The sequence below is a fragment of the Microtus oregoni genome, unplaced genomic scaffold, assembly GCF_018167655.1.
Source record: "Microtus oregoni isolate MIOR12 unplaced genomic scaffold, Mior012 000082F_ref0000272, whole genome shotgun sequence".
NCBI lineage: Eukaryota > Metazoa > Chordata > Mammalia > Rodentia > Cricetidae > Microtus > Microtus oregoni.
The window spans coordinates 4,318,759-4,332,891 of NW_024544542.1; the positions used below are offsets into that span (position 1 = coordinate 4,318,759).

At 39.2% G+C, this 14,133-nt stretch overlaps 1 protein-coding gene across 1 annotated transcript in view; it reads right to left on the reverse strand.

Annotated features, from left to right (window-relative positions):
- Window positions 1–13,659, reverse strand: part of LOC121441877 (desmoglein-1-alpha-like) — a 28,510-nt gene extending 14,851 nt beyond the window's left edge. Inside the window, exons 1-5 of the mRNA XM_041643212.1 lie at window positions 13,612–13,659; window positions 4,460–4,495; window positions 3,862–3,990; window positions 2,459–2,614; window positions 399–543 (exon numbers count right to left, since the gene is read on the reverse strand). Of these exons, the coding sequence (XP_041499146.1) occupies window positions 399–543; window positions 2,459–2,614; window positions 3,862–3,990; window positions 4,460–4,495; window positions 13,612–13,659 (514 nt within the window). The remainder of the gene's footprint in view (window positions 1–398; window positions 544–2,458; window positions 2,615–3,861; window positions 3,991–4,459; window positions 4,496–13,611) is intronic.
- Between the last annotated feature and the right edge of the window lie 474 nt (window positions 13,660–14,133).

Here is a 14,133-nt window from a genome sequence, read left to right on the forward strand (position 1 = left end):
CCATTCAAAAGTTCAGTGGGGTGACCAAAGTTACAATGCATGAGCTCTTTGGGGTTTGTTCTTCTTCAGCGGAATAGGGTAATCTATCATACATATCAGAATGATTATGAAGGATGTGTATGGAATTCTGTGCTTACTGGTTATAGACATAGATATCTCTTGATCGTTATTTGATTATTACGCATTGTACTGAATAATGTACTCCCCAAAAGAGGTACATTTCTTATGTCTGAGTAAACAACAAATTTGAAGTAAGGGTGATGACCACATGTGAGTGGGATTGTTTTCTACAGTTTCTCTCCCAGTTCAGGTTTACCTGGACACAGCTCAGCCCAGTTCCCTAGCAACAGTAACTTAGTCATCAACACATTGTTTCTTTAGTAGTGCAGGTGACTCACTTGCATTAGAATTTTCTTCTATTTGTCCTGTAAATGTAGTCATGGAAAAGACGGGAGGGTTGTCATTTATATCCATAACCCTGACTCGAAGCTCCAGTGGGTTCTCCAAATCTTGGCCTTGGGCATTCAGTGCTCGGCAGTAGATCTAGGCGTGGAAGAAAGGGATCTCTGGTGAGGTATCGCATTTGTAAGTTCTTACAGAATGAAGGTACTGCCCTGCTACCACATAGGATTAAGGGGCACCATATTATTATTTCCCACTAAAATATAGACATGAGCAAAACATATAACCAATAAGAAAAGGCAAAGAAGAGTATAGGTGCCAGTTTAAAAAGGGAACTTGATACATTGAGCAGAGGAAATACTGTGGATTCTCTGTTTAAAATCAAGAAAAAGAGTAGCAGGGGAAGCGCTGGAGGGTGTGGTCAGGGAGGGTCAGGAAAGCGCTTCCAAAGCACTGTGGCATTCTCAAGTGAAGGGGTAACCATGTGGCTTTTTAAAAAAATATTTATTTATTTATTATGTATACAAATTCTGTCTGTGTCTATGCCTGCAGGCCAGAAGAGGGCACCAGACCTTATTACAGATGGTTGTGAGCCAAAAGTGGTTGCTGGGAATTGAACTCAGGACCTTTGGAAGAGCAGCCAGTGCTCTTAATCTCTGAGCCATCTCTCCAGCCCAACCATGTGGCTTTTTATTCATCTTACTACTTCCCTTGTGAAGATGGATAATGTGCATTATTTCACAGAGGTCATCTGTTCTGTGTCACAACGCACTGTGGACTGCTTTACTGATTTGTTGGATTTGTAAAAAGACAGTGGTGTGAAGAAGTCAAGAATACATATTTGGACGTGGAGGCTAAGGAATTAAAGTAATTCTAGAAATGCAGATGAGCAGTGTGAATAAAAACAGCAAGGACTAAATGATATTTGGAGTTAGTTTGAAATATTATTTTTTTTCAGGGCTGGGAAATGAACCCAGGTTTTCACAAACAATAAGCAAATGCTTGATACGGAGGCAACTTATGTTGCATTCTCAGACCTTTGATGGGATTTTAATACAAGAGATTAAGATCATTGAAAAGATTGTTTTTATATTATTATTGTTTGTTGCTGTTGTTTTTGAGGCAGGGTTTCTCTGTGTAGTTCTGGTTGTCCTGGAACTGACATTGTAGACCAGGCTTGTTTCCACCTTACAAAGCTCTGCCTGATTCTGTGTCCCAGGTGCTGGGATTAAAGACATACATCACCACTGCCCCGCTTATTTTTTTTTATTTTTTGACTAAGAAGTGTTAACCGTGATGACAGATGGAAATGGAGGCAGCCAATGGCTAAGAAGAACACAAGGGGAAAAGTAGCTGATAGGATAATGCTCTTCAAGACACAATGGGGAGGCAGACATGTCGTGGAGAAAGAGCCAGGAGAACAGAATGTTGATCATGTTTTCAAACTCAGCGATGAATATGTCTCAGCCAGAAGACAGAGTACTATGTGTACGTATGGGAGGTGTTGTGATAGGTGGCTTGGTTTGGGGGTGAGCTGCTTAAAGAGAAATGAGGCAGACCTATAGAAGAGAGGTTGTTTAAGCTATGCGACAACTTTTACAAGGAATGTGTGTGTGTGTGAGAGAGAGATATTGAGGATGAGTGAGTTTCTGAAGTTCCTTTAGAGCTCAGATGATCTTGACCAGTGTAAAGTTATGATGATTTATGTTCATATGGAAACAAGAGCCTCGAGGAGCTCCAGACTCATAACTTGGCAGTGGAGTGAAAAGGAAGCATCAGTTTCCACTGATTTTCTGTTTTAAGATAAAGTAAAAGTTTGCCCTTCTAAAGAAATACTCTAATTTGTCATGGTGCTGATGCTAACTAGCATTTTTGCGAACATATAAGGGAAAAGTTTCTATATTAATTTTTTTCTCATTTATTGGGGTACCTGTGAATTAAGAAAGATGTCAGAAAACCTGATTTGAGGACTCTTGAAATCAGGTCTGTTATGGTCTAAGGTTTTTCCAAGAATAATTTACACCCTCATACAAATATTGACACAAAGTCCACTTACAATGAAAAAGGGGGTGACTTCACGATCAACGATGGATGTTATATTAATTTCACCAGTTTTTTGATTAATAATGAAGATTCCATAAGGCGGCTGATCAATCCCGACTCCAGAGATGCGATATGTCACTTGCTGGTTTGCGGCACAGTCAGAATGAATCTGTACAGAGACAAAGGTTAAGACATTACAGCGGCTACATGGATTTCTACATGTGCTATATGACAACCGTTTTCCCTGAGAACTGTTGAGTGTGCTGTCTGTGACATCACTTGAGAAGTTTTGAAAACAGGGAAATATACTTGTGGTAGGTCCATGGTCAGTGTTGTATTATTAATGGCAACTAGCAATGGAATAAAATAATTCCATTGCTATGTCTTTTTTTTAATTTTTGTTTTTGTTTTTTCGAGATAGGGTTTCTCTGTGTAACAGTCCTGGCTGAGCTTGAACTTACTTTATAGACAAGGCTGTCCTTGAACGCACAGAGGTCTGTCTGTCTCTGCCTCAAGAAACAAGTATCACCTGAAGAAGTCTTTATAGGTGTCATGCATAGATGCCATAATCATTAAGCATTTATAGTTTTATTTTTGTGTTAGTTTTGAACTCTACGCTAGCTCTTTGTCTACAGTAGGTTATTTCTTACCTTCTTAGAGAATTTTATAATGCTGTTATCACATAATGTTGATCTTTAAATTAAAAAAACTACTTTAAAAATACAAAGATTCAGAAAAAATATTTAAACAGATTTTTATAGTAACAAATTATTTGAAGGTTTTAATTCTGAAAATGGTAAAGAAATAAAATGGAAAGAGCTCACTCCAATAAAGGATCAAAGTCTGGCCTTTTGTCCAAATAAATATTGCATGAGCATAAGCAAATCTTACAAAGGTGTTGCCACATCTCTCTGTATGAATGGCTGTGTTTGCATCTGTGTGTCTCTGTATGTCTATGGCTGTGAATCTGTGTGCATGGAGGAAGTAGTTTCCTGAGTTTGTGCTTTTGTGTACAAAGAAAGGAGGGCAGGGAAAATGATAGAAATTTGAGATTATCAATGAGGCATGCTTTGAAGGCTCATACAGACAAGTAGGAGTTAAGCTCTAATAGGTCACAAAGTAGAGAGCGCCCACACGCTGAGCAAGTTGAATTCTAAATTCATCTGTAAACTATGGTTTTGTGGGAGTCTAGTATAACAAGTGTTCCCGTGCATCACTTCTGTCAATGAGATGAAACAATGTCTGTTTACCCAAGTGCCCAGCTTCAGTGGTTTAAACCTTTAGGAATTTTAGTTTTCATAGTTTAAATGGGGAGGAGCTGTTAGGTCATAACTTTTCGGTAGTACGAGTGCCCTTCCAGAACTGTGACCCTAGCCATTGGGCTGTTTGGATTCATGCTTTGGGGTTCACACTTACTTTGGCAATCGGGTTTCTCTTTGAGTTGTCTTCACCTTCCCGACAAGCTGCCGCAAACTTGATCCATTCACGTTTCTGCCTTTTGATGGAGTACCACTTGGTACCATTTTTGACATTATAGTCTCTCGCCTTGAATAGATAGAGTAAAATAAGGTGTCTATTAACAATGATTTTTTATTGATATTCCACTGGAGATTTGAGAGAAAGAGTAATCATGTCAGGAAGAGAAGATGGTTAAATGGAAAATTAAGAATTTTGATGATTTTAACATTTGCAATAGTAACATTGCAGTAATTTTATAATTAGAAGAATGCAGTTTTTCTTGGGTATAAGTTGTCATTGCTAATCTGTCTTTCCCTTTGGTCTGTTTTCTCTCTTCCTTTCTTCCTTGCCTCCTTTTCTCTTTCTTGATTTTATTTTGTACTGTGTGTTTATTATGTGATTTCCAGACAGGGTTTCTTTATGTATCTCAGGCTGGCTTCTATCTACAATCTTCATGCCTCAGCCTTGGGAATTCAGGGATTAGAGTTAAGCACTACTATACCTGGCCCTTTATTTTTTAGTTTGGAAAAAAAAAATAGATTTGTTTTTTTCTTACCTGGATTTGAAATTCACTGTTAACTTCAAGCACCACCTGCAAAAAGCAGTTGCAATAGTTTATTTTTAATGAATGTGTTCAATTCTAGGTTAATGGATAACTAAAAACACATAACAATAAAACCAAATGGTGCATGTGTGAGCTAAGTTAATGGCAGTAGATGCTCCTTAGCTGTTTTATTCCTGACTAGGGAACTTCTCTCTGCAGTAAAGCATGTACTTTTGAATAGAGCTCTGCTGAAGTTTCAACTTTTGAGTGTTGCACAGAACTTGTGCTGAAGTATCAGGATATATTAAATTATTTTTAACCTAAAAATTGCAGTAATTTCTTAAAACACCAATATTCACATATCAAAGTAATGTGTCTGTATACTTGTTTAAGACATGGAAAATATATCTTTAAAAGTTGAACTTTTTTGCATTCGTTGTTTTAAATTGCATTGAGGATCATTTAATACTAGTGTACACCTTTAAATTTTGTAAATATCTTTTTACATAAGAGGTATGGAACTTGTAATTGAGTTTTTTCATAACAGCAAAGCCTGAAACCCATGCACATGATCAGATGTTAGCACTGGTATTAAAAGCTACAGTGTGCATTAAAATATGAATATTAATAATTTTAAACATGATAATTAGTTTTTCACACCTGGTTTCAGTTTCATCCTTAAGGAAAATATAAATTTCAGTTCCCAAGAGGAAGTTTTGAAAAAAATGTCAAAATGAAAAAGTTAAACAAACACAAGAGGAAGTTTTGAAAAAAATGTCAAAATGAAAAAGTTAAAGAAACAAACATATGTTTATGGTCAACATGAGTAGTGTGAAGAGAATTTTTACCCATGATGCTCTGTCAGTCACTTCAATTGTTACTATTGCCATTAAGTTGATGATAACTAAGTGCAAGGCAATGTGGCCAGAGAACTCTGTCTGTCTATCTTCATCACAAACCCAGTAGTGGCCATTATTGTTATTTCCTTTATACAGGAGAGTTAACTTATGCCAAAATGCAATCTCATACAGTTCAGCCTAAATATGTGTTTATTTTACAATCAAGTATAAGATAGCCTGTTTTCTCAAAAAAATTTATTAAGTTAAAGATTACCAAGAATGGATATTATATCTTTGAGAACTTCAAAGTTGCTGTTTTGATCTGGCCTCACACTATTCTTATTAGTTCCATTTTTGTTGTTTATGCTCTGTGTGTGTATTTGTGTCTGTGTGCGTGCTTGTACGTGAGTGTGTGTGCATGTGTGTGTTTATGTGCTTGTGTGCGAGTGTGTGCATGTGTGAGTGTGTATTTGTGTGTATGTGCGTGTGTATGTGTGTGTATTTGTGTGTGCATGCATGTGTGGGTGTGAGTATGTGTGTGCATGTGTGAGTGTGTGTGTTTGTGCAAGAGTGTGTGCTTGTACATGAGTGTGTATGCATGCGTGTGTGTATGTGTGTGTGTATTTGTGTGTGTATATGTGCATGTGTGCATATGTGTGTGTGTGTTTGGTGTTGAGCACATGTGTTTTCAGGTGTGCAGAGGACAGAGAATGACATTGAGTGTTCTGATCCTAATACTCTCAGCCTTATTCTCTTGATTCAGGGCCTCTCAGTGAACCCGGAGAGAGGCTGGTGGCCATCCAGTACCAGCAATCCTGCTGTCCCCATCCCCACAGCAGTAGGGTCACAGGCATTTGTGGCCATTCCAGCTTTTCATGTAGATGCTGGACCTCAGATCCTCATGGGTGAGTAGCAGCACTACTCTCTCGCCCCGGACCATCTTCCCAGCCTCATAGGTGCTGCTCATATAGAAAGAGCAATCACAACAACAGTTATACACGGCCACAAAGGAGTCCACGCAGTCTAGTGGTTAGGGTGTCCAACTGCAGTGTTGTCTATGGAGCCGAACTTGGTACAGAACTCCCCTATTCCAGTGAGTTCTCGCTGCTGTGGGATTTGGGGGCACTATTCTCGAGCTCTTGCTTGTAGGTGGGACAGGGCTTCAGAGCTGCCTTATCTCTCTCTATGGAAGCATTTCTTCATAGCTACAGCTCTTGTTTTCTTGTTTACTCATCTGCTATCTGGTATTGCACTTCCCTTCCCGGAGTGAAGCGTCAGTGCCTACTGCTTTGGGTAACTAGCCAGATGACTAAGAACTCTCTACAACTTTACGAAGCCAGGTCATCCTCTTTCCCATGAGAAGCAGCTTAGGCAAAAGACCAAGTAGGTTTCACCACAGTGTCAGACTCACAATTGGATGGGTAATTAAAAAACCACCTAGTCTGCTTTTTAAATGTGGTGGGTTGATGAGTTGTTTTTTTTTTTTAATCAGAGTCTAGAATAAATTCAGATACAAAATATCAGGCTTTTACAGACAAAACAATAACATGGAAAAATTATTGAGTAGTCAGAAAAGGATATATATATATAGTGATTCTCTGAGTTTTATCTCATTTGAGATGTGTGTGGACAGACCACACACAAACACTTTTCCAGGTGTAACACCAAATCCTTGGGTGCCGTAGAAGGATGCTGAAGAATTTTGGTCATGGGAAAGGCATGTTGAAATTATAGGTTAGAAAGATTACTTGGACAATAGTCTGTAGGGGCAATGGGAAGACTTAGAAATTACAGTCTGAAGGCTGTTGGGTCTTCTGCACCAATTAAAGCAGAGGTGAGGAAGAGCTAAGTAGATGCAGAGGCAGTGGGAGCCACAGAGAAAGATCAAGGGGAAAGATTCTGGAAAGACAGGATCCACAAGGTGAGAGAACAGATGGGATGAGAGATAAAGAGAAGGAGTGATCCCCAGACCTAGCAGTCCAAAAGAGGCCACAGGTAGGACAGTGTTTGAGGTGCTGGAGGAACGCCACCATTGAGAAAAACCTAGCTTGGCTATAATGTCCAGGTGCATCCACTCTGGTAGAGCTGTTGAAATCATGGAAGAATTCCATGCTCGTAAAGCGCGGGATGCAGCTAAGAAACAACCCGTGGGTGCGGGTGGCACAGGGAACTCCTGCCTTTGTTTAACTGGGAATCAGTGGAAAGTAGGGGTGTGGAGAGGTGGGGCATGGCTTGGTGGTGGTGGTTTTGAAGGGTTAAGAAAAAGGGAAAGAGATACAGAGAGAAAAATAGAGAGGAAGGAGAGAGGACAGGAAGAAGGGAGAGAGGAAGGGGGAAGGAAGAAAGGCAGGAAAGAAAGTGTGCCCTACGGATCGGAGGAAGTAAAATGATGCACAGATGGACCAGAAGGGGCACTGAAAGACCAATGCGACGTGAATGTCCCGTGATCTTCAAAAACTGAACTGTGTAAAATTTGAGGAAATCCCAGAGTGTCAAGTCCTTTTAGAGAACATTTTCAGCTAGACAAGGCAAAGACTGGCCCTACCAAAAGAGAACACTGGCTGGGGAGGAAAGGAAGACATACAGCTTCTTTCCTAGGAATTTTGTTGACAAAAGAGAAGAGAAAGACAAAATGAGTTTTAGGTGTGGGAATTAGTGAAAATTTTCTGTCCTAACTCTGGCACAGGCATGGCTTTTGTGTGTGATGATGATGGGGTAACTTGGGCTCAGAAACAATCTGGATTTTGTGCAGTGTTCCCAGCAATGGCGATTTCCCTTAGAGACAGGGCTTGTCACAGTGTTTAAAAAGACCCTGCTCTCTTGCCCACTGGAAACTTAATCTGTCTGTGACACAGTGTTGTCACAAACATTGAAAACTAAATTCTCTTGGAGCCCAAAAGTTCTGTAACAACAGTAAATAAAACTCATCTCAATGAGCCTTTCTAGTTACACCTGCTTCACAGCCAATCAAAATATGTTTATTTAAAAGCCATAGGATGCACATTCTTGACACTTTCCGTGATCATCCAGCTAAAGTGAATTTAAACAAGTCTTTTGAAGTTAAAATTTGTCTTTTTCACATCCTAAATTTTGACTTGAAGGGTAATTTTTATGAGGAAAATTTGATATAATATTTATATTTTTATAATATATATTTCATAAATTATAATTTTATAATATATATTTTATAATATGTATAATATATAAATATTATAACATTTAATAATAGTGAGGTAGTGGCAATTTGTGAACAAAATGTGAACTATTAGGTACATCACAGGGATAAGCTATAAAGAACAGGTAAAATAGAATTTATTTCTTTACAAAAAATAAACAAAACAACAACAAAACCCCTACTTTGTCTTTCTTTCGGATTTCTCTGACAAAGGATGTGATGTTTGGAATGATCATAACTCAATGATTTCTCATATTTATTCATGAGTTGCTCATTTCTTTGACAAATGTGTGTTACAAATTCTGAGACATCATGATGGCATTAAAAGGGTGGTTCTCAACCTACTGGTTGTCACCCCTTGGGGTTGAATGACCCTTGAAATGGTCTGTGAATAGAGTTCAAATATATGATATCCTGCATATAAGATATTTACATTATTACTCATAACAGTAGCAAAATTACAGTTATGAAGTATCAGTGAAATAATTTTAAGGTTGGGGGTCACAACAACATGAGGAGCTGCATTAAAGGAACAAGGCATTAGAAAGAATGAGACCCTGAAAGTTCTGGTAGGCTTAGAATGAAATGTCAAGTGGGTGCAACACTCTGCCTCAAACCATTAGGGAAAAGGCAACATGGTTATTTCCACACTGATTACCTGGAGAGGATAAATTTTCAAGTGTGTATGGGAAAAGAATTTCGAGCTATCCCCAATTTCCCTTTTGGTGTTTCTGTTCTGTGCGGTGAGACACCGTGGATCCGCCTTGCATTGAGTGTCTTGGTTGAGACAACCGTGAATGACACAAAGGTTCATCAGACATGGAACTTGCCTTCAAATGGCTTAGTGTCAAAGAGTTGCATAAGCAGCAATCAGCTGTTAATTTGTAGGGATATGATTCTAATTAGACAAGTATAAAAGACTGTACCCCATGCTTGTAGAGCAATTAAGGGCATGGATCGCCAGTCATTGGCATGAGAAAAGTTGGACCTGTCTAGGTCCATTACAAGAGTTTGCCAAGCATAACTAGGGTGGGCAGCATGACCCAGCACCCTGGAGGGTGTTAACTCAGCTGAAGGAGCAGAAGAAACCCAACCACAATGCCCAGCAGATCAAGCTTCCTGCCTGAACATTAGACAATGTCTCTTGTGACACCAGGATGTTGGTCACAGGGTCCTTGTTGACTGCAGAGTAGAGAAGCATCAGAAAGTAAGTGATGTACACAGGGACCCAAGTGTCCTTTGTCTGCATTCTCCTGCTGCTCCCAAGATGCACGTCTTGATTCATGCCCACAGCATGCATGCTTCACTTCAGCTTTTCTTGTCACAGAAAGGCCGTCTTTCACACTGTGACGGCCTACTTCAGTGGTGATGGGTGTGACTCCCCACTTGTGCAAAGTTGGAGGACAATTTTACTCCTAAATTTTCAGTGAATAAAGAAAGCTTTCACAAATACCACATCTGTAGAGACGAGCCTGCTTCACTTCAGTTTCTCTCACTAACCAGAGGAATAAACACGGATTTCATTTCCTATAAAATATTGAGTTCAAATGCTATCCTCTGCAATACATAGCAATTTAAGATATGTATAGATAAACATCAAAGTTTCTGGTGAATTGTCTTCTGTTTGGTCTATACTAGCTGTTTAGTACTTTTTTTGGTGTCAGTGAACGTAAATTGAATAACTTACTTTATCAGGTTCAAATAAGCTCATTAACTATGCCATAAATGAGTACCATTTTAACCCCTGCTTGTATTCTTAAAAAGTTTAACAAAGCTCAAATTGTAGGGTTATTTTATTGGGTGTTGGTTAATTGAATGAAATAGTAATCCCATAAAATTCTCATAAAAAGAGTAGACCAGAGCCTGATCTAGTGGTGCATGCCTATAACCCAAGCACTTAGGAGGTTGAGACAGGGAGACCTGGAACTTAAGACCAACTTGGGCTACATAGTGAATACGGGGCTAGCCTGGACTGCAGAGTAAGATCCTGAATCAAAAATTTAAAATCAAGCAAAATCCAAAGCTATGATTAGCATTACTTTTGTTAAAAGATAGGAGATTTTTCTGTTTTTTTGAGCTTAATCTGCTTCTGTTGCCTCTATAGAAAAGGATGTCTTCTGATTTGTATTCATGTTTAGCAGAGTAATCAGATGTGGCAAATTAGCAGGTGATTTTTCCCACAATCACTAGAGTTCTCAGATCTTACTGTCCTTCTCAAGGAGGCTGTGGGTTCCCTTTCATAATAATCACAATCATCTGCACAGATTTTTTTTTCTGTTTGGTGCACAGGTGTAACAGTGTTCTCTGGAAGGAAAGGATTATAACTACTCCCTCTATGTAGATAGATAGACAGACAGACAGATAGATAAATAGATAGATACATGCATACATAAATAAACACATACACACATACAGCTAAATGCATATATACATACATGGATGATAGATAGATGGATGGATGGATGGACAGATGGATAGATGGAGAGATAGTTATCTATCTATCTACATACATACATACACAGACAGATAGATACATACATACTTATACACATGGATGGATGGATGGATAGATGATAGATAGATAGATAGATAGATAGATAGATAGATAGGGGAAGGAAGAGGATGATGAGAAAGGGGTGGAGAAGGAACAAGAGGAGGGAGAAAATCAACCCATGCCTTCAGCTTGTAGTACTGTAAGAGATGTGAGCTACCATCTATCCAGGAGACTTCTGAATTGGTAGAAAACTCATGCAGCAGCCTTGGTCCATTTAGGAACAGTTTCTCTGCCTTAGTCTCTCTGGTCTAACTTACTAATTTGGGCAAGGCTTAACGCATCCACTTCCACATGTGCTGAGCAAGTCATGCAATATACCACCAACACATAGTTGCCAAGTTCTTTAAGTTGCTTTCTATGAAAAGACTACCAATTTAAACATCTTAAATATATTTGCATTTTTTCTAAATGTTCTTTAAATATCTAACATGGATTTTGATCTATTTACTTTGAACAGCGAAGAATACAATGACCTTTTTTTCACCTTTTCCTTTGGTAAATACAAACACACTCAGTGAGGCTAGGAACAGAAAGCTGGAATTGCAAAATCATCTTCTAAAATTAGCAGTGAAAACAGGACCTTCAAAGAGTTCAAAAATGAAACATTTTACCAAAAATATCCTATTAACTTGAAAATAAAGCATTTTAATTAACTATAGTAAAAGTTTCTAAAGATAGGCTGGCAAGATGGCACAGAGGTAAAGAGCATGTACTGCTCTTCCAGAGGACCTGAGTTCAGTTCCTGGCATGCGCGTTCACTGAGTCACCGTCCTAGAGCTCCAGCTCCAAGGTACCCACACACTTCTTGAACACATTTACACAGACTCACACATGTAAGTGAAAATAAAGATACATATTGTAAGGCACTTGAGAAATTTGTGTTAGATTCCACAGTAAATATAGTCACAGACTCTCCCTCTTCCCAAAATCAATTCATAGGTGTGCATGCATGTGTGCGTGAGCATGCGTGCGTGCATGCATGTGTACACACACACAATCCAAGCTTAGAGAATAAAACACAAATCCTCACAATTTTCTCTCTCCAGGCAGACAATTTTATGAGAACTTTGACAGAATGATATATTTTGTTGATAAATGACTAACAAGGAAATAGGCGTTTGGAGGAATTTCGTAAGTTGTGATTAATTAGAAATAATCACATAAATCAAGAAATAAAGAATTACTTATTAATTCAATGAAAATTAGCACATAGGTACTGCATTAGTGAATGGAAGCACTACAATAAGCCTTAAAGAGTCAAATTTATATGAAATTTAAAATTAAAGTATTTCATTATTTAGCAATAGACAGATATTTCTGTGGTCAAATGACATGCTATATAATACTCATCGATCTTTTCCATAGTCCAGGTAGTGACATCAATTGAACCTAAGAATCCATTTAAACACCCATTGAATAAAAGTCACATTTGAAGGGCAGCTTAGAACTAAAACTTTTGAGAGTCACTGCTCACCGTCTCCCTGGCCTTTTCTCACTCATTTCTGGGAACTGAACCCAGGACCTCATGCATGCCAGGCAAGTGCTCCACCACTGAGTGACATCCTCAGCCCTATGACCCCTCTTGATAAACAAACTGAAATCCAATTAGCTAGCATACAGCAAACCAAAACTCTAACTTGTTGCAATACGCACCCAACATTCCAGTTCAAAAATTGAGCAAGTAAAAACAAATAAGAAACACATGCTGCCAAAGCTGGAGGGGGATCTACCTGGACTTGCCTTTCAAGGTTCCATTTATCCTCCCGTGAACTTTGAGAGACCTTTATTGCTGAGCATGAAACTGATATCTTGGTGTGGCACATTTATCAACTCTAAGAGAAAATGAATGACCCGTAGGGGGGCAACAATAAATAATTGCACTGCATGGTCTGACCATCAGTGTACAACTCTGTGCAATATCCTTATTGAAGGTCAAGGGCAGCAACAATTACACTTACCCCTTAATTATGCTCATCCCCTCACCTGCTATATTAGCTATAAGTCTCCTGTACTATCAGGTTTTGAAATTAGCAACGACATTTTAATTCAAATTGTAAAGATTTTGGTGTTAGTTGGATGGAGTCTGACATCTGGAAGGAACAAGAGTGCTAAGATAGCGAGGCTCGTCACTCACAGCTACAATTCTAGTGTATATAAATTCTTTCTCGGCTGTAGAACACACAGTCAGTCTGTCAATCAAACTACCCAAAGAAGGGGAAAGTGTTTAGATTGAAACCCACACACCTGGAAAGTTTAGTTCCAAAGCCCCATCCCCACCAACAAGAGCTTGAACAAGCAAATACAGCAACTTGAGGACTTTCTTAAGTTTGAATATTTTCCCAGAGTGACCAAGCAGTGTCTGGAATGTCAGAGATGTGATATGATGAGTGGACACTGGGACCTTAATATGATCTGGAGTCTTCAATTAAAAAGAGAAACACCGCTTAAAATCCCAGTTCATAAAAACCACCTTGTCATTAACATAAACTTTTAGTGGTTTAGCATAGAAGTGCCTGCAAATAACCCTCTCTGGCAAGCCCTGTTTGGTTATGCTGGGCCTGGAGGGTGGAGGACGCTTTCAGGAGAATCAGCTTACCTGGAAAATGAGAAGCACTGCAGCTATTCTGAGGGACTGCCGGTCCATCGCTGCCACTGGATTCAGTTACATCCACGACCAAGGGAGTTTTGTTTGTTCTCCTCTGCTCTTTTTCTTTCTCCCACTCAGCTGGTGTCTGATTAAAATAATTTCCCAGTAGATGTTCTTACATGCAGGCTTTGAGGTGTTTCTGCCTTCCACTGGAGAAGGAGGGAAGGTACGTATAACCAGTCTGGATCCCCACCCTAAAAACTTGGGCTGGTCTCAGTGAAATGCTTGACAAGATCATCATTGCTCCCAGGTAAAAACTCAGGGACACACCCTCCTGCCAGCTGAAAAGCTGCTCTCTATGGGGTAGGATGTGTCTCTCCTCCACTGACAGCAGACAGTATGGGGGCTACTGTTCATGCCGAGGGCTTCTTGGCTGTTTAGAGGTTAGCTCCTCGTCAGATTAATAGGGCAAGTATGTTAGGAGTGTCTGCATCATTCATAGGCTTGTACAGTTTATGTTCAGAGCCAAAC